This window comes from Haliotis cracherodii, unplaced genomic scaffold (assembly GCF_022045235.1).
Source record: "Haliotis cracherodii isolate W230 unplaced genomic scaffold, xgHalCrac1.p SCAF_7, whole genome shotgun sequence".
NCBI classification, from domain to species: Eukaryota; Metazoa; Mollusca; class Gastropoda; order Lepetellida; family Haliotidae; genus Haliotis; species Haliotis cracherodii.
Window position 1 is genome coordinate 44,612,468 of NW_027266330.1, and position 21,862 is coordinate 44,634,329.

Here is a 21,862-nt window from a genome sequence, read left to right on the forward strand (position 1 = left end):
AGATGTTCATTAGATTTAATATTACTTTTATAGGAGTGGTTTATAATAGTTTTATTTTGAACCTCAAGTATCTATCAATGTCTCCGGAGCCATCCAAGTGCGTGATGCTCTGTTTTTCTTAAATGGTTTTATCTATATCATATTGGTCCATTTCTCATGTATATTTTTTCAGGCACTACATCACTTCCTCATATTGCCCAAAGAGAAGATTGCCAACTTAAAGAAGCTTAAGTCAGAACACATACCCCTCCTTAAACACATCCACAAGAAAGGAATTGAGATTGCAGAAAAGTCAGTAGCTGCTCTACTTTACTGTTGACATCATTTAGGCAGCCATGTTGATACTATTTCCTTGGTTTACTGACCTCTCAATCTTACCAGGTTGAAAGTGGACATGTAGCCATGGCACAGAGGATAAACTATTGCTTTGGCTCCATCTGGTTATACGTGTATTGTTAATATTTCTGTCCATCTTGATTCTAGTGTTTCAAACATGATTTATCTATAACATCTATTTTTGGTTGAGCTTATTAGACCAAAAAGAGTAAAGTGGACTGGTAACTACAGCCGTAGACACATCCTACTGTACGTCATGCTGTACTTCCTGCCTGTGAGGGTGGTCAAGTAGCCTAGTGGTTAAAGTGTCGATCGTCACACCTGGTTCAATTCCGAACATGGGTACAATATGTGAAGCCCATTTCTGGTGTCCCCTGCCGTGATATTGCAGGAATATTGCTAAAAGCGATGTAAAACCATACTCACTCACTCATGCCTGTGAGCACAAAAACATATTATATAGATGTACATGCATTGTTTTGTCTAAAAATGGACTTTGTATTTCAGAGCAGACAAAAACCTGCAGTTTAGGTTTGGCTATCATGCAGTCCCCAGCATGAGGTATGTCAGATAGTAGTAGTCAGATGTTAGATAGATTTGTTGATCTTGGAAGAGAATAGTACCCTTACTGCTGTTAAGCTTTACTTTTGTTCACTTAGTACTGATAGTGGACTGGCCTTCCCTCTACCAAGACGAACTCTGTGGTCTAGTGGACAGAGCATCTGCTTTTACTAGTCCAGACTAATGCTGATTTACTAGATCTAGCCCACTGAGATACCATGCCACAGTTTAACATGAGTACCCCACTCAGACACAGTATACTGACTCCGAGCCAACCAGTCCTTAATTTCTGAGCGCTAGACAGGGTAACAACAAGTAGCATCTTATAATTTCTTTTGGTATGATGTGTTCAGGAATCGAACCCCGGATCTTCCAATCTCCAGGCAGATGCTCTACCAACAGACCACAGAGGTGGGTTTTTGTGCAGGACCTATGCATTTCATTAAAGACTGGAGCATGTGTTGGTGAAGAAGTGTATGTTGATAAGTTGCTCATAAGTAGTGTCTGTGGGCTGTTACAGCATTACCAGTAGGATCTTGTATCATGGCTCCAGATCTGAGGCAGATTCATCACAAGCTGGTGTAATCTCGTTTTTAATCTTTCTCATGTGAAAAAAACCCAGTTGTGTCTTCCAACTTTCCAGTTAAATATTCTGTTTTAGGAAAAATGAAGCTGAGAAGTGTGTTTATAGCTTGTTTTACCAACTAGTAGGACATGCTACTGCACAGAGAGTGCCTTCATACATCTGTGTTCTGTTGTCAGCCACCTTCACATGCATGTGATCAGCCAGGACTTTAACAGCCCCTTTCTCAAGACTAAGAAGCACTGGAACTCCTTCACTACGGAGTATTTCATTGATTCCAAAGGTACAAGTATACATTTTTTACTTATCCTGCATTACTCCTTAATGCATTCACTGCTTACCTTGCGACAAAAAAACTGGGACAGTGTACCGGCGATGGTCCTTGGGTGAAGGCTCTGTTCCGTAATCCCACTTTTACATCCCACCGTCGCTGTCCCTGTGACCTTCTGTGATGGGTGATGTATTCTTTTCATATTACTTTCAACATGTTGTGAAGTTGTATTTGATGTTTTGAGGCGGAAAAAAAGATGTCTTTTTTTTTTCCCGCCACGTGCTATCTGTTCCCCGCCATTTTGAATTGTGTTACAATTGTTTGCTTGGCAAAGGTAGTCAATTGTTTACAATTATCGGCTAGGTATGTATAACAAATTTCATATGTTGTTTTCAATACTACTAGCTTTGGCAGTTCATTGAGTTGCGTATATTCAAGCATTTATACACTTTCAACTTGTTCCAAAATTTGCTGAGAAATTATTATCTACGGTAGTAAATTCCAGTCTCTTTTTCTTCTAGTATATTATGGAGTAACTTATGCTTGCGTGTTGTACTAATTGTCATGGAATTTTTTTTTTAAAAATTCAAGATCCTCATCCACGTTGTTTGACGTGTACACAAATTTGTGCACCAACTTCTAAATGTTTTTTTGTATAAACCTCTCTCCAACGAGTTTCGCGAGGTATAGGCAAGTTACTCACAAACGTATTTTGCAGCTATCACGTCGTGAGAAAAGGAAAATCGCGAATGAGCGAGGGACAGGATTCGATCATTACGACACAACCTTTATCTTTGAGGGATAATAGGTCAGCCGTAACTGTCACCGCGGAGGTGCACATGCCACCAGAATCTTCTCTCCCGGAGAATGTTGGGCGTATTATAATTGGACCTAATTTGCAGTCTTTGGAGAATTCTACATCTGTTACGTCTTCAGACAGTGCGCCAGCGTCTCAAGATGCGTTGTCGGGGGTAGCCCCAAGCCAAGCTAGACTCAAGTCTACTCCATTGTGCATTGCGTCTCATATGCCTGCGCGGCCAAGTCCTACTACCCAAGTGCTTCTACAATGACATCAGCCCCAGGGCTATCAGCGTATGATATTACGCAATCAGCGCACGATCAGCTTAGCGCTGTACCAACGTATCCAGCGCAGCAGATGCAAGCGCAGGCGCCTATGCCAAATCCAAACACTAATTTGATGCAAAATTTTCTACAATCAATGTGGCAGCAGTCTATGACACAATTGTATCCTGCGCCTACGCCTACGCCTATGCCTATTTATCATATAATGGGTTGGTTTCTCGGCAGGATAAAGCCAACGGATAAAAAACAATATCCGTTGGGGTCATATGCGGATAGAAATGCAAATATCAAAGGTCAAGTAGGGACTACTTTCCCTGTTTATAAACAAATATGGCGTCGCCCTCGTCATTCGGCGATCGAGTCAGATTTAACCATCGTGAATCTGGATAAACTACAGAGATAATTGCTTTCATTATCAAAAGAACAGTCTTATATACTGAAATTCAGTGTCTTACTGTGACGTAGCTAAGGCATTTTATAAGTTTTGGTAACTTTGGAGATATAAATTTTGACCCAATTTTGCGAGGGCACAAGGCTTAGCCAAGCGGGATCAGTAGCCATATCTGTGCTTGTAGACCTCTGCAACTTGAACCTTTCTCCACAAATTAGATAGTAGGATTGTTTGAATTGTTACCCTGTTTTGTTTTGTCGCTGTGTTTACATCTGACTACTCTTCTTAACGTTATGACAGGACAGACCAACTGTCAACAAAGTCTGACCATGGCCGTGACGCCTCATAGACTAGGGTTAGAGTAGCTTCCCTTTGACAAAGGGCAGTTACTCTAGCAGACAGATTGATGGATTGCTGCGAAAGGAATTAAAAATAATTGTTGTTTTGCGTATATGTTGCTTCGCCACTGTATAAGAAACAGATTTCAGTTGGAACTATATTGGCCATGTCACTGTTTGACTGACACATCACTTACCCTGTGACGTAATAAATATTAATGCGCGCATTCCAGGAAAACTCACATTGTTTCGGTAATGTTTGTGAGAGAGGGAAAGCGATTTTGAAGCACAGAATTAAAGAATGACATTATATGATAAAGAGGTTATCACGCTTGTGTGTTTGGGGATGGTAACTATCCTGTATTAGGAATAAACACTATGTATTTAGCTCGCCAAGGCTCGCTAAATACAATGTATATTCCTAATGCAGGATATTCACCATCCCCAAACACACTCGCGTGATAACCTCTATGTATCAGACACTGCATCAACTACATCTACGGCACATATTTTACCGCCTACTCCAGTGACTAATGTGTATAACACTCCTATTATGAGTCATAATACAGTACATTCTTCTTTGAGTAGTACCAGTACACCTGCCCATAATTGGACATCAAGTCATGATTCCTTGTCACCAGGCAGTTCATCTAAGCCCTCGGTCAGAGGTAATACTGCACATCGGAGTAGAAGTCGTTCACCATCAAGACGTACACATCAACATCGGTCTGATTCATCAGATGGTACTAATGGTGAGGAGGGAGATTCCGTGAATGAATGGAATACTCACCTTAGCCTGGCACAAGTACCTGATTGGGTAGCTGACCGCCTCATTTCATTACCTTCCCCGGGTAGTGGGGTAGATAAAAAAGATACTATTTGGACACATCCTACGTCGATTCCGTTTGACCCTATGATGTCAGGGGGGGCACGGATGGCCCAGTCGTCTAAGGCGCTGCGATTCGCTGTGCAGAGTTGCGTCCTTTGGGCACGCCAGAAACCTATGATTGTGGGTTCGAATCCCGGTTCACCCCAATTGTTTCTAGGTTTGTCAGCACCATACCCGTGCTCGTGGGTTTCACCGAAGTGGTAAACGTCTGAGACCTGCATCACTTCGGGCTTTCCTCCCACATTAAGCTGACACGCCGTGATATAACTGGAATACTGTTAAAAGCGGCGTTAAACCCAACTCACTCACTCACCCTATGATGTCAGATATGATTAGATCTTTGGATGAGGACTTCTCCAGGCTCACACTTACGCCCTCATTCAGACCTCCCAGGTTTAGGAAAGATGAATTTCCTATTTATGGCTTTGAGGCAGCAAACCAGGCACATAGTTTGGATGAGGATATACAGAGAATGACATTCTCGTCAAGGCCTACCACTCTTAAGGTTCAGGATACCAGAGTTGCGTTTATTGAAGCAGAAATTCGAAGGGTATTAGAACCTTTATCAGCATTAGCATCGTCTACTCGGGCGGTAGAGCAGGATCTGTCAGAGGATAATCCTAACCGACTAGATCACCTCCAAACTGTAGTTGATTTTCAACAGCGTCAGATTGACCATATGAGGAATCATCTTAAAGCTGCATTGGCAGAAATAACTGTCACTCGGAGATTGGGTTATTTAGCCTTATCTACTTGGGACTCAGAGTTTAAGCGCAGATTGCTACGTCAACCTTGGTCTTCATCATCTCTGTTCAACGAACAGATTTCAGACACACACGCCAAGGTTTCCAGTTACGCTAGGGATGAAATAGCACTCAAGGCTTTGGAGCATGTTTCTCAAATTTTTTCCCAGCGATCAGGCAAGTCAGGCAACTACAGGCCCAGACGTGAGTCGCTTAAGGAAGGACAGGTGTAAGATTCTTTTTGTGGCAGAGGAAAACCCCAGGGTTCTTATCAATCCCGACGTGGTAAATACCACAGTAAGGGAGGTGATAGGAGGGGCAAACATTGAAATGTTAGACAGTCACGACTGGGATTTCCTACCCCCAGTCGTCCCAATTGTCGATACCCCCGTAGGCGGGAGACTGAATCGGTTTTGGAAGAACTGGAGCATCCTCAGGGACGATTATGTTCTCAACATTCTACGCCACGGTTACCAACTAGACATAGAGGTTTTTCCTCCGTTGACCAAGGCTCCCATTCCGGGGAATTATCCAAGGAAGCAACATATCCTTTTAAAGGCCAACGTAGGCTTACTATTGGAGAAAAGAGCCGTAGAGATTATACACACCCCAGCGCTAACTCCGGGATTTTATTCTCACATCTTCCTGGTACCCAAGAAAGGCTCAGACGAGATGAGAATGATACACAATCTCTCTGTTTTCAACGAGCTGTATCTGAAGCGTCCACCCTGTTTCCGCCTCATTACATTGAGACTACTCAGAACCAGCATAAAACCGTTCGATTCCTTGATCAGTATCGATCTACAGGATGCATATCTGCACATACCGATCCATCACAAAGATCGCAGATTCCTCAGGTTCCAGTTCAATGGGGTCCACTACCAGTGGGCAGTACTCCCATTTGAAATTTCAGTGGCCCCGTGGCTATTTACACGAATAATGAAGCCCATAACTGTGTTTCTACACCTGAGGAACATTTGGTTCTAGTCGTATATAGACATCTGTCTCCTGTGTCATCAACACACACCGACGTTAGTATGCCACCGGGAATTCACCAGAAGGCTACTATATCAACTGGGTTGGATAGTCAACAAGGAGTTAACTCCATCATTTCGACTCCAGTTCATAGGAGGACTATTTCAAACAGATCAGAACCTCCTGTCAGTCCCCAGGGACAGATGGCACAAGATTTTACGCCTCCTGTCACCTGCTCTTTGTCAACCACGCACACTTCACCAATGGCAAGTGTTGCTAGGGTTACTCACCTCAGCCCAGGACCTAACCAACAGAGGCCGATTACAGTTCGCCCAATACAACAATTCCTGAATCCCTACATCAGGAGTCAGGATCCACTCAGGGCCATCATGCTACCAACGCATTTGAGACCTTATCTCCGTTGGTGGACGATAGAGTCGAATGTCTTAGGAGGAATCTCTTTATCAGGGTTGTCCCCGAATCTACACCTATTCGCAGACGCCTCCCTTCAAGGGTGGGGTGCTCACCTACAAGGCCAGACAGTCTCAGGGCTATGGTCATGTGCTCATCGGAAATGGCACATAAACAATCTGGAGTTTGAAGCCGTAATTCTAGCCATATCCCATTGGCAGAATCAACTACAATCAACCCAACTCTCCATATCCACAGACAACAGCACTGTGGTGTGGTGCCTGCGCAATCAGGGAACAACACACTCGAACTCGCTACTTCAACAGTCATTCAGGTTTTTCCATCTAGTGGATCGGCTGCAACTACAGTTCATAGTTCAGCACATCCCCGGATGTCGAAACATTCTGGCCGATGCTCTATCACGCCCAGACAGGGTAGCACCCACCGAGTGGAAACTTCACACAGAAGCATTCCAATGATTGGTTTGGAAGTTCGGGCAACCAAACATCGACCTGTTTACAACTTGCCAAAACCACCAACTCTTGACATATGTCTCCCCGTTACCAGATCAGAAGGCTTGGGCGGTGGACGCATTCAGCATTCCTTGGGAAGGACTAAAAGCGTATGCATTTCCGCCACCATTTCTAATTCCCAGGGTAATACAAAAGATCCAAGAGACAAGAATACTTGCTCTGACTTTGGTCGCGCCCTGGTGGCCAGCGAGAGGGTGGTTCGTCGTGCTCAGAAAGCTCGCAGGACTTGCCTCCCCACTTTGGCTTCAGAAACCTCAAAAGTATGTTTTTTAAGCTCGGACGACAGGCAGTGATGTGAAGAGTTGCATGACCTTTGGTCACGTGAGGTCACAGGGACAGCGACAGCTGGATGTAAAAGTGGGATTACGGAACAGAGCCTTCACCCAAGGACCATCGCCGGGACGCTGTCCCAGTTTTTTTGTCGCAAGGTAAGCAGTGAATGCATTAAGGAGTAATGCTGGATAAGTATGCAAATGTAAAAAATATTTAGATTTTACTAAATTTCTCATTGGAAGTTCACATGGTGAGCATCTGATAGAAAACTTAATCAATGCCAATTTCAGTATACCTTGACGAAGCAGTCAACTTATGAATGTTTTCCAAGCTTTCTGGTCATATCAATATCAAACTTGCAGCTCTGTCATCTGAAACTACAGTCCGTTTGACTCCAAATGAGAACGATGAATTGCAAAATAACTCCAAATCCAGAAAAGTGTATGAAACATCAATACGGTACTTGACCATGAATACTGTGTACCCAACACAATCTGAATTTTGTTTATTTTAAGACCCATGACAGATGAAGTTCTTTAAAGGGGAAGTGTACACGCAAAAATCACTTTCTTTCTTATTTTTAACAAAACGGAATTTTAGAATTAGTTAGTATCAGTGTTTGAAAATATACACTCATTTTTCTCAGTCAATGTAGTGAGCTCACAATAAGTGTGAAAATGTCATGCCGTTATGAGGCCTTCGTTTTCCGAGCTAAACAGGCCTGAGTTATCCCCCTTAGATTATGACGTAATTGGTGCCAATTTAAATGGGTCCCTGTCTTGTCACAACGCAAAAGATATCAAGTACCAGTTTATGGTGAGACAACATGGCATCCGATACCTTGCCTGGTCCGAAGAGGTTCCCTTGACCCTTCAAGAAATCGCAAAACCATACGATTTTGAACCAAAACGAGCAAGCTTTGCGGTATGGAAACGATGAAAATCAAGTGGAAACAAGAGAAGACCCACATCACCTAATTTGTCACCCGACCCGACTCGACATCTACACAATTAGGCCTACCAGTGACAACGTGGTAAGAATAACACTTTGATGTGTGTATACCTAAATTACCTATAATGCTCATTATTATGTTTTCAGAAGCGGAAACGTAATGTTCTAAGAGATTTTTGTCACGCCTGGTGACCCGCATGCTTCGTCAGCAGGCCTATTCATCCTGTCCCACCCTGTTACGAACCTATCGCCGATATCCGCTTTGTCGTCAATCTGAGTTTGTCTGTATTAGGTGTAACTATTCCCGACACCTATAGGCTACAGATCAATGCTACTTGCCAATATCAAGAAACAAATACGATCTGTCGCCCAATGTTGTCTCAACAAGATTACACATTAGGCCTACCAGCTGATCATGATGACGAGACCATATGCTTAGAGTGACACGAAAATGGGGTACGTCGCAGTACGTTTCTAAAGTCGGTTGCCGAGTGGAAACGTACTGGGGGAAAAAAGATTCTCTTTGATTTTTTCCCATCCGAGTTCAAAATACCTGCCATATTTATTGATAAGTAATTGGATGTCGTACTTCACACTTCACACCGTCCCCATTTGAAAGTGAAAAGATAGATCACTCAATTGATTTGTTTAGTGTTTGAAACCAGTTATTGCAGTAGGCCTACAGTATCTTATTCTATTTAATAGATAATTGGTTATTGGTTTGTTCTGACAACCATTCATAGAAAATGCATTGCAACTTTGCAGGGAAACTATTTATCATCTATTATCGGGCCAGATTTTAAAAAAAAAATGTTTAGAAACTATAAAAAAGAAGAAATATCTAATATCTAATTAATTATTAAAAACAGTGGGTTGTTTAACTGAGAGGACCAGATATATGTAAAATGTTTACAAAAGGCTCATTTACTGTCACAATCAATACATATAAATTATCTAAGAAACTATAAGTAAAACTTGTTGAATATTAGTGAAAAATATTTGAAATTGTAAATCTTGTTTGGAAATTTGGACCTCCCAACCTGACCTTTTGAGCAAAACGTCTGTAACAACCACCCCCTAAAATGCAAATGAAATATGCAATCATTGTTTTATATGAGTAAATGAGTAGGGTTTTACCACGCTTTTAGCAATATTCCAGCAATATCACAACTGGGGGACACCAGAAAAGGGCTTCACATGTTGTGCCCATGTGGGGAATCGAACTTGGGTCTTCAGTGTGACGATCGAACGCTTTCACCACAAGGCTACCCCACCACTCTTTTTTATATTAACACTTGAAATAAAGTTTAGAAAACATATAATATGATTTACTTTCATCAATTTATTTTATTATGCATTTTAAGATCTATCATGCACAACAAACAAATCTGACAAGTAAAATAAGAGATTCGAGTACCATAAATGTTTATTTGCCAGCAAGTTGTGAAAGCATATGTAACTTGTAAGGTTATTAAATTACATCAGTGATATTGAAACATGCCCACAATATTTCAAGAAGTACTCAAAGCTAAAGTAATAAACACATCATGTCAACATGATAGAACTATAAACTGTTTTGGTATTTATTAAATTATTAACATGTAATAAAAATTATGCATATATCATCAATACAAGTTACTTCTTATATAAGCATCCCTCCAGATTTCATGACAAAAATATGTATGTAAATGGTATGAAATTATTTTTGTAATGTTGTGCATAGCTTGACTAATAAAAGACACTTTTTCATTTCAGAATCTATCTACACCTCATAAACAAGAGATTCACTTTGGGGATTTGCAGAAATAGTTGAAGAATGAGAGAAAAGTTATTCCATCTTGTGTTATGGGGTGATTCATGAAAGATTTCCATCTGATGTATGTAATGTTTTTCTCTATCCTCATTAAAATAAAACTTTTTTCATTGAAATCTTTTATGGTCTCTGACAACAATCAGCCTTTGCTGTTTCATTTGATAAGTTTCTGTAATACAGGATGGCTGATGCTGGATCAGGTAGTTTTGGGCAAGGGCGAAGGCCGGGGAAAAGACTGAAGCAAATATCACAAGCACTGGCTAAATGCTCAGTGGCAACTTGTTAGTGCACTGGTTGACTATTTCAAAAGTACAGCTCTGTTGTTGTCTGAAGCACTGTACCTCACAAGACACTCTAATATTTTATGACTTGTAACTCTGTATAAAAATAAACACAATTTGCACTCAATGAAAATGGATCTCAACACCAGGGATTTCTTGTGACACCGGTGGGGCAGGATACTCTCACCTTTCGCGAACACCTGGTATTATCACTATTTGATAGCGATTCATTAACACATGCTCATAATTTAGTCAGAATCGTACCATCAAGTTTTTTTTACAGAGATTTCATATGATTATGGAAAGGGTTTTGTCGCATTTATTCTCTTCCATATCATTGTGGGATACATCCTGTAAAATATAAAAATAATTTTAACATAGATTTGTCAAAATAATATGTACACTGACTAAATAATTGTAAAAGAAGGTGGTTATAATCTTCAGCAGTGTCAGGCATGTCACTGGGTGCCTGAATACAAATATCATCAGTTAACTGTGTACAAATTGTATCAGATCTAAACTTTTATATGTCATTCACAGTATACGTTCATTTGTCATCCACACTACACTTTTACAACAAAAGACAACAATATAGAATATAATAGATACACAAAATAGTTCAATACAGAAATTATTTGCATATAGTATTTACATTGCGTGATTATTCATTATCAAAATATTATTTTGTACCTCATACTGTGAAGCACAGTGTGCCATGCTTCTGGTGTACATGGGACAGCGACTTTACACCATGATGGACTGCGGACCTGTACTTTCTGGGCATAGGTGTCTGGCATGACTTGGCTCGAAACTTCATTTTTGAAAGATACAACATAGAAACATTAACACTTTTATCCTCTATATCTCACAATCACAAAATATAAAATGGTAACTTGATTTATTTCATGTATAAATGTACTATAAACTCTATATGTGTGTAAATTGCATTGAACATGAAATTTGAATATTTTGGGTGGTAGGTGGGCGATGATTTTGAATAGTGACTGGATATTTTGTCAGCTACAAACCAGCAAAACCAGATATCTTTTTAAATACAATGTATGTTTGCGGATTTTTGCTTCAACAGTCTGAATCAAAATTATTGTACATGATTATTTAAAGATTAGGTACACACACAAACAGACACACACAGAATTTCGATGAGTTTATATAATTTATAATTTGTTTTCCTGTGTTATTATGAAGTTTATTAATTACCGAAATGAGATGATTTGTGTTAATTCCAGACGGGAATGGCTGTAAAACTAAAACATTACGTAACACAACTTACTCCATCAACGGGAGTTTGCTCCATACTGCAACGATCAGCTGATCAGGAGTATCGACATAACCATGCTGGAAGTGAACATGTGAACGAGACAACATCGCGGATATTCATGATTATCAAGTGAAATTATGTACAAATATCACCCTACCCCTGCTAAAATACATTTCTTAAATACTACTGTGGTTAGAATAAACTAAAACAGCAAACTTACCTGATCGAGTTACTTCGACTTTAAGGCGTTTGTTTACAAAAACATCCCAGTCAGGGTCTTGATGAGAGTGCTGTCCCTTTAGCCTGTTTCCATATAAGGATCGTACACCATCCACAGGACGGGACCATATGTAACGTATAATAGTAACAAAAACGGCCTTCGACCTCGTCTATAATGTTTTGGCGATTTTGTTTTTTATTTTTTTTTATTGTTATTATTAGTTACATATGGTCCTGTGGTTTCAGAACCAGCAGGTATCTAAACTCTCATGGAAAATGACAGCAACTCAGCAAGAGCCAATATGCGCAACACAAATGAACGAATAAGCACAATTCATACAACGGACCCTTCCAACCATAATCGCGAATCTTACAGTATGTTATCAGTGCATTGTTGTCTTCTCAGTCGCAATTTTGGAAAACGAAGTTATTTTAGAGTAATTGTGCTTAGCGTTGTATCTTGGACAGCTCGGCACCGAACCAAACAATAGCTAGGCTGCGTATTTGAGAAGATAGAAGCACACACCTACATACACCACGTGAAACGAGTCTAATAAAGTCTTATGACGTCATTCCTTTATCAATTGGCACCAATGACGTCATATTGCAAGGGGCATAAGCCATGGTGTGTTTATTATGGAAATAGAACTCTCTGTAAATGTGAAAAATATGAACCGATTTTATGAATAAAATAAATTTGATACGTGTAATATTTTAATTGTTTTGCCTCCGAAACTACTAGGTTAATACTTTTCATGATGAAAAAGTACAAGAAAAATAGGTTTATTTTCGTGTGAACTTGCCCTTTAAGAAACTATCATGTAATTTTGTATAGAAATGTGTACATGACACGTAGGGGGGACAAACCGTGGAAAGAACAGCGCAAGCACGCATGCACTGCACGTTTTGTGGTAGGGGAAATGACAGCGTTAGAGGGGATGTCTCATGATAATTTCAGTCGCAATCTGACTCGCTCATGCCATAGATCTCGTCGTCGGAACTGCTGGTGCCTGAACCGACTGCCACTATTATAGGTTGGACTGTTGCTGGCTGTAGTCCATCTCGTGACCAATAACGTGGCTCTATGTCGTCAAGGACTGTGGCCACACAACGCCTCCATGTTTCTACTGTTACCCGACCAAGGGATTCCTTTACAAGTTGTTCAACGTCTCGTAATTTGAACGTTGTGTTCGATCGTCCAACGTCACCCTTGACGATGCCCCATACCAACTCAATTGGATTCAGGTCGCAGTGATAAGGTTGCAGTCGTAAGACAGCGTGACCCTGACCCTTCATGTAACTGTCAACTTTATACACGGGGTCAGGTTTCATAGTTTTGATGATTTCATAGAGCTGTGGTTTCGTCGCTCGAGAAGGAAAGGTAATGTTCCTCCGTTGGCAGCCAAGTAACCATGTCTCCTTTACGGTTATTAGAGGTTGGAGTCTTGCTTTGATACACTATGATACGGTGCATTGTCCATGACAATGAGAGACTTGGTAGGCAAAGCAGGGACTAATTTATCTTTCACCCACTCCAGAAATACATTGCCGTTCATTTCTGTGTGGTAGTCCCTGTTGTCTTTGGCCTTGGCTCTAAAGACGAGGTCACAGTCTGGGAGAAAACCCTGACTAGCAGAACCAGCATGGAGAACTATGAGTCTTTCACCCTTTGCCATTGGTAACTTTCTACCAGACTCACAGTCACCACTGGGTACCCACTGACTGCGGCTGTGTGTGACGCATTTACCCATGTCTCATCAAAGAAGACGGGCTCATATCCTTCTTCACGTATCTGCTTGGTGGTACGAAGGTAATGATTTCGGAGACGAACAATGTCAGACCGTTCACACAACACAACCCTATTTTCTCCAGTAATCTTTTTGTATTTGTAACCAAATGTATGCAACAGCTGCCATAGTTTGTACTTTGTAACACGTAAATCATGGTTAGTTTCAAGGTGTTTCTTCAAAATTCTTAGGGACAGTACTTATTTTGTGAGTGCAGTTTAACAATTGCACGTCTGACTTGATCCCTACCTCCTTGGTCTGACTATTTGTATCTCGTCGACTAACAACATTTTTAAGTTTCTGAGGGGACTTACCAAGAGCTTTTGAAGCTCGTTTCAAGAATTTATTAATTGCATAAAAAGGCTTTGCTCTTTCTGCTTCACTTCTAAAGAAATCATACACATTCAACATCAACTGTTTAACACTAAAAAATAATAACATCTGCTGAGTAGCGCATCTTGTCATTGGATGAACACGGTCACTATGTAGCACGTGCAGATCGTGCTTGCGCTGTTCCTTCCACGGTTTGTCTCCCTACGTGTCATGTACACATTTCTATACAAAATTACATGATAGTTTCTTATAGAACTTCATCCGTCATGGGTCCTGGATTTGGAGTTATTTTGCAATTCATCGTTCTCATTTGGAGTCTAACGGACTGTACATGGCCTATGAAACTGTTACTTTCCAGGAATAAGCTTAGCTATGGTGTTGCCAAAAGTTCCTCTTACATTTCATATTTGATTTTAGTGCGTTCTGGACCAGTCATCAGGAACTACCAACCTGTGTGCAATGCCTTCAGAATATATGAATCTGAAATCAAGGAAAATGTGTTGTGTGATGACTGAACAGTATTAGATATCAGATGGGTTTGTTTCAGATATCCTAGATCAGCTGGAAGATGAGGGGAGAGTAGAGACAAATACAACAGAGAATGAACAACTGCTCAAGAGAAAGTTAAGGTACAGCATGCTTCTCATTGCCCCTCTGGGGTATACACTTACCATTGACAGATATGAGAGTTAGGTGATATTTACAAGTCAAGCAAACTATTTCATCGGGGGTACTGAAGCAGTTGCACAGAACGGTGTGGGTGAGTGAGTGAGTGAGCTAAAATTGAAGGTCATATCAACAAAGTTTCGGCCATATACATATTATAGCGGTGAGTAGACACAATGAAACAACCTCTTCAAAACATCAAGTTTAGTGTGAAATAATGATGGCTAATTTGACTTGTAAACCTGTGTATGGATCAAGAACAATACTGTATTCTGTGTCATTGAAAGAAAGCTAACAACTTTTGCTGATCGTTGGGTCTACATTCAGTAAAGAGGCAACAGTATCATGCAATGTTTGGCCAAACCAGAAACAAGACATCAGGCTTCAAAAGCTCTTGGTATGTTTTACGACACTAGTTTCAAACTGGCGACTACGCTCTGAAACATATTTTGAAGTATTCTCGATTAAAAATATTAAATCTGACATTCACAACATTCTGGAATGGCTAATAGATGGCCTAGATTGTATGGATATAATCATAAAACCTGTAACTGTCGTTCGGAATACCCTGTGTTAAATATTTTGTGGTTGCATAATTAGAAAAAACATTCCGACTGTCACTTTCATGATCTGATAAGCGGCGCTCTGATTAGTTGGATGAAAGGTCATTCTGACGTGACCCTTAATGGGATGTCCTCAGATCTTTGTTTAGCGATAGAGAGAACTAAGATCTGATTTTAATGAGAATAGGTTCTAAGGCACCACCACATCATATTAAAGTCCGCCGCATGTCCATTTCGAAATTATTATTTTTAAATATCCTGCATCTTGAACACACGACCTTGACAATGGACTGCTGCTAAACTAAAAATAACCTGATCCCATATAGCACGCGGTTACTTCCCTTTGCAGGCGCAATGTGTTTCTGTGCACCTCGTGCAGTAGTTATGGCGGGTAGGTATTTGCGGAATTCAAAGCATGGTTGGTATACTTTATTTTGTGTTTTTCATGATGTCACTTTTAGTGTCAGTTTAAGTTGAAAAACAAGGACAGTCGTCGTTGCCATGGACTATAATAGGCGTCGAAGCATCGACAACGAAATGTGAATTCATAGACATGACATGTGAGTGTCTGCGAAACATTACAGGCAAAACTTTCAAACATTGTTCAAAGTCTGGTTTTTGTGACAGCAAATAGCTGGGTCTGTTGGATCAATAGTAGATTCGTCTGGGAAGTATCTTAAGTACAACTTTTTGATCTGTCACCATCAAGGGAAATTTCCACAATGCAGTGCCAAAGTGGAAGCGCAAGTGATGATTGTGAGTGGCATGGACTTCAAACGTGTGGGAAAATGTTTTTTCCATATTAATGCCGCGAGACAATGCACAGTTTCCTGTAAAAGTGAAGGAAATTACGAGGAAACATGCTCTCTATAACAGTATAATAGACTTCTTGCAAGAGAGATGGTATGGGTTTTCCACATTTACCTCTTACAAGGTAAAGATTTCGTCCAGACATTAACAAATATACTATGGTATATTGGGCCACATTGTGATAAATTGGAAGCAAGGTCTTGTTTTGTTCCAAATGAGTTTGAAGAATTCACCTTGTTCAATAATCCGTTTGCGTCAAAGCATACAGTCAAGCCTGTAGAAAGGAACAGTCTGTTGAACCATGCTGTTGATTTGGACAAGATTGTTTTATTACCTTGGGTGCGTATGAAAGAGAATGTGACTACTCTTGTCAACAGTCTTCACAAGTATGTGACTTACCTTGAAATCAAAAGGCTTGAGACAGCTGCCAATCATAACAGCATGGAACCTATCAGGACTGATGCAAAGTGTCATAACTACAAAACTCTGCATGGGAAGACAGTAGTCCCATTTTCAGCCAAAGTACAGAGAATTGAATGAAGCTCTAGAGGTTTGGAAAGAAATTTTGTTTGACAAAAACCAAATTCTTAAATGATAAGCCTTGATAAGAGATGATTTTGAATAGTTTATCATGTTTATTGATGATACAGCGATTATTGGATATCGATTATTAATAATTACAGACATAAGTATTAGAAAATGTCAATATTCAATTACAAATTAATATATTTTTTAACTTATCCTGCATTACTCCGTATTGCATTTACTGCTGTTTTTGACAGAGAGAGGAACTGTGTGAGATCCAGCTCCTGAAGAAAGTTGTTTCCATCTGTCCAGGAAGCAGCACCCCCTCCAACACAGTCGGCACGTGACCCGGAAGTCACATCAAAACACATAACTGCTTTGTCAGCCACACGGAACGGATGTATCTGTATCCCTTGTTGAAATATTAAAGCTTTATATGATCGTAACTTTGTTGTTTACTACGACAAAAGTCTGCTGTGTTGTTTATTGTATATGGTTTGTTACCTTTGGCTACATTCTATTGTTAATTGGTAACATTTCTTGCTCGTTTTGCGGCTCTCGTCTGGTATTTACGAGCGTATTGTTGTTTCCCGCCATTTTCCCCCGCCCTTTTGCGATTCACAACGTGTCTATGTATTTTCATGTTTTGCGTTTTGTATTCGCTCTTTAGTGGGATTTTACATTAAAATCTTTGTATTTGGTGTGTTTTAAGCGTAATTGTTTGCACATGAGTTTGCACATCGTTATGCTTTTGCTTAAATACCAGTATGTCTCTTACTGCCGCGGGAATAAATCTGGACGAGACCCCCACCCCTGCTGTCTGGATTGTATGACCCCGTGTACCCTTACAGAGCAGTGCAGATACTGTAGCCCCCTGTCGCCAGTTTCCTTCACCGCCTACCTACGAGTGTAACGGGTTTACCGTCACCTCTGCCATCTACGTCGTCAACCTTGATTAATCCGGCGCCTCCGACGAAATTAAGAAAAAAAGAGACTCCGGCCACCTCCAACTACTCCGGTGGCTCTGGCGCCTTTGACCTGTGTGGCGCCTCTGGCGCCTTCGACTTGTGCAGCGCCACCTACGTATGGACATGCCCTCCCATCATCGTTTATGGATCCATCTTGGATGCAAGCTTTGATGCAGTCATTGTTTGTGCAAGCGACTCCTGCCCCAGAGGCGGCGATGGTGCCTCCTGCAACGCTTGCGCCACTGAAGGCCCCGACCACAGACACTCCGATTCCTGCAGCCCCCTCTACTTCGGGTGCTCATTGGTCTCGATTGTCGTACACCTTGTCTCCTCCGACTGCCTCTCGGCACTCGTCCAAGTCCTCTCGATCCCGTCGTCTTTCTCGTAGTCGCTCACCCATACATAGCCGTCGATGTCGTTCATCCTCATCGGAGGGATCATTTTGACCTGATTATGACCCTCCATCTCCCGACATTGATACACACTTGGGCCTATCACAGGTTGCTGATTGGCTAGTGGACCGACTTCGCTACCACCCGACCCAATGCTGACAGACCTTGTTACAGCGTTGGATGAGGACTTCACTAGGTTGTCCCTCACGTCGTCATTCAAGGCTCCTCGTGTCCAGCGTGATGATTTCCCTGTCCACTCCTTCGATGTGGACGAGGACTTACATCGAATGACCGGGTCATCCCAGTCTGCCACCATACGTATGCTGGACTCCCAATTCGGAAAGTGGAAACGGAACTTCTGCGTTTGTTAAAGTCACTGTCTACACTCGACTCATCTGCCAGAGCCATTGAGCATGATCTCTTGGAGTCCAATCCTAACAGGATTGACCACCTACACACTGTACTTCCAACTTCGCCAGGTCGACCATTTGCGAAATCATCTGAGAGCCGCTCTTGCGGAGATCACCACTACACGACGGTTGGGTTACTTGACTTCCACGGAATGGGATTCCGAATTCAAGCGTTCCTTACTACGACAACCTTGGTCGGGTCCTACCCTTTTTAATGGTGCCATTTCCGCTACACACCCCAGGGTCTCCAGCTTCGCGGGGGATGAAACGGCTCTCAGAGCCTTGGAGCATGTCATGCACGAATCAGCGGCCAAGTCCCTCAAAGGCAACTACAAACCTCACTGCTCCTCTCTCAAGGACGTCTCCAAACATGCCTCGCCCTTTCGTGGCCATGGTCAATCCCGTGGCACCTACCAGGCCCGAAGGGATCGTCGCCCCGGAAAGGGTGCCAATTCCATCTTCAAGCTTTGACCGGCGGGACCTCAACGACTGGGACCTCCCACCCCCAGCCGTTCCAGTCACCGACACACCCTAGGGTGGGAGACTAGGCCGGTTTGGGAGAAACTGGTCTATACTGGAGGACCCGTTCGTCACAAACGTCCTCCGTCAGGGGTACCAGCTCCCACTGGTGGTACATCCTCCCCTGACATCCACTCCGACAATAGACGCTTATTCGACACACCAACTTCGGCCCCTTCACGACAGCATCGACTCCCTACTTCGGAAGGAGGCCATAGAGATCGTGCACGACCCGGCTCGGAACCCAGGATTTTACTCCCCAGCGTTTCTGATTCCCAAGAAGGGAACCACCAGCTGGGGCATGATACACAACCTCTCCACTTAGAACCGGCGCTACCTGGAACGACCTCCTTACTTCCGAATGATGACAGTGCGACTGCTCAGGACAAGAATCACAGCAGGCGATTCCCTGATTAGCCTCGACATCCAGGGCGCCTTTCTTCATGTGCCCATCCACCCCAACGACAGGTTCATTTTCAATGGTACCCATTACAAGTGGGCGGCCCCATCTCTTTTCACACGGATCACCAAGCCTGTCGCCGCCTACCTACACCTGACGAACTTTGATCCATACATGGACGACTGTATCCATAACAACCGGGACTCGAAGTTGCTGCTGCGCCACAGGGATTTTATCCTGCGGCTCTTCAATCAGTTGGGATGGATCATCAATCAGACGAAGTCGGAGCTGACCCCATTGTTCCGTCTGCAGTTCATCGGGGGCCTGTTTCTCACGGATCAAGACCTCCTTCAAGACCCAAGGGACAGGTGGTTGAAAATCCTCACTCACCTCTACCCTGCCCTCAAGCAGGCTCGAACTCTCCGCCAATGGCAGGTTCTCTTGGGCCTGCTCACATTGGCTCAAGACCAGACTGCCAGAGGTCGCCACCAACTACGTCCAATTCAATGGTTTCTCGCTCCCTTCATTCGGCAGCAGGATCCGGAGTCCCTCATCGTCCTCCCGGTTCACCTCCACCCCTTCCTCCGATGGTGGACGGTGGAATTGAACGTCTGCGGCGGCGTCTCCTTGACCGCGCTACAGCCCACCCTCCACCTGTTCATCGACGCATCCAAACAGGGTTGGGGAGCTCATCTGGGGACTCAAACAGTTGCAGGGCTGTGGTCCGGAGATCGACTCAACTGGCACAGCAACAACCTCGAACTTGAAGCACTCATCCTGGCCGTCTCCCACTGGGAGGTCATTCTCCGTCACGCCCAGTTCACCATCTCCATGGACAACATCACCGTGGTGTGGTGTCTGAGGAATCAGGGTATTCTCCACTCTGTCCCTGCTCAACAATACCTTCTGATTCTTCGACCTGGTGGACCGATTAGACATGCAATTCCATGTTCAGCACATTCCAGGTTGCAAGAATGTTCTGGCAGACGATCTGTCCAGGCCGGACAAGGTGGCCTCTACCGAATGACAACTCCACCCAGAGATCTTCACCGTCCTTTGTCAAACGATCGCCACTCCAAACATCGATCTGTTCGCCACATCTCAGAATTGCCAGCTGCTGACTTACATCTCGCCGGTCCCAGATCCGGTCACTGTAGCAGTCGATGCCTTCAGTGTTCCCTGGGAGGGATTAAGCGCGTATGCTTTTCCGCCTCCGGTTTTCCTTCCCAGGGTTCTTCAAAAGATCCAGGCCACTCGACACCTGACACTAATTTTGGTCGTGCCTTGGTGGTCGACCTCCAAAACATCACCAGAAAGCCAAGTTCAGACCGTCTGCATGGGATCTGAATGTGGTCTTAAAGGCTCTTCGGGAGGCTCCCTTCGAACCACTCCACCCATCTTCCTTTTACGACTTAACGAAGAAGACAGTGTTTCTACTGGCCTTGGCTACTGCCGCCCGGGTTAGTGAGCTCCACGCCCTCGACGTCTCTAGTGTCCGGTTTGAACGTGGGACTCATGGTGCAGTTCATCTTGGGCTGTGCTGGGACTTAATGCACCATCCCTCCCCTTTCGTCGATTGTGGGTGCCGACGATGTGGAGGAGCTTTTATTATGCCCTGTTAGGGCCCTGAAGGTTTTCCTACGACGGTCTAAAGCCTGCCGCAAGTCTAGGAAACGCCTTTTCCTGCCGGTCTCCCCTTCGTCGGAGGTCAGCCGGAATACTATCTCCCTGTGGCTCCGGGCGGCCGTCCTCCCAATCTCATTAAAATCAGACCTTAGTTCTCGCTACCGCTAAACACAGATCTAAGGACATCCCAGTAGAGGTCATATCAGAACAACCTTTCATCTGACCAATCAGAGCGTCGCTTACCAGATCATGAAGGGACAGTCGGAATGTGATTTCTGATCATGCATCCTCGAAAACTTTAACACGGGGTGTTCCGAACAATAGTTACAGGTTTAACGACTGAATCCATACAATCTAGACCCTCTATTAGCGATTCCAAAATATGTTTCGAAGCGTTGTCACCAATTTGAAAATATTGCCGTAAAGCACGAGAAAGCTGCCTTCTGATTGGTCATTCCATTGGTCGGTCAAAGTTCGCGCAAGGTCGGTCTGACGTGACCCATAATGAGATGTCCTCAGATCTTTGTTAAGCGGTAGCAAGAACTAAGATCTGATTTTAATCAGATTGTCATCCTCCAAGCTTATAATGTCGCCAGATTGGACCCCCCCCCCCCCCCCCCCCCCCCCCCTTCAAGGCTAACAACCCACACGAGATTCGGTCGGTCGCATCTACCATGGCTCTTCATAATAACTGTTCCCTCAAATCGATCATGGAAGGCTGTTTTTGGCGATCCGACACTGTTTTCGCCAGCCACTACCTTCGTGATGTAGCCTTGGAAGATGTCGCCAGCGTTCATAGCTTTGGTTCCCTGGTGGTAGCTCAACAGGTCACCAACCCCTGACGCCACTGATTCTCCGTTACCCTGAGCGGGGCCCGTCGAACTCTCTGGTGTTTATCACCCTAGATTAGAGGGCTCTACTGCGTTCCGCATT

General features: G+C 43.1%; 1 protein-coding gene across 1 annotated transcript in view; it reads left to right on the forward strand.

Annotated features, from left to right (window-relative positions):
* The window catches only part of LOC139447427 (aprataxin-like), a 30,596-nt gene that overhangs the window by 2,303 nt on the left and 6,431 nt on the right, over nucleotides 1-21,862 (forward strand). The window contains exons 2-5 of the mRNA XM_071228769.1: nucleotides 173-291; nucleotides 844-897; nucleotides 1,660-1,763; nucleotides 14,598-14,679. Of these exons, the coding sequence (XP_071084870.1) occupies nucleotides 173-291; nucleotides 844-897; nucleotides 1,660-1,763; nucleotides 14,598-14,679 (359 nt within the window). The remainder of the gene's footprint in view (nucleotides 1-172; nucleotides 292-843; nucleotides 898-1,659; nucleotides 1,764-14,597; nucleotides 14,680-21,862) is intronic.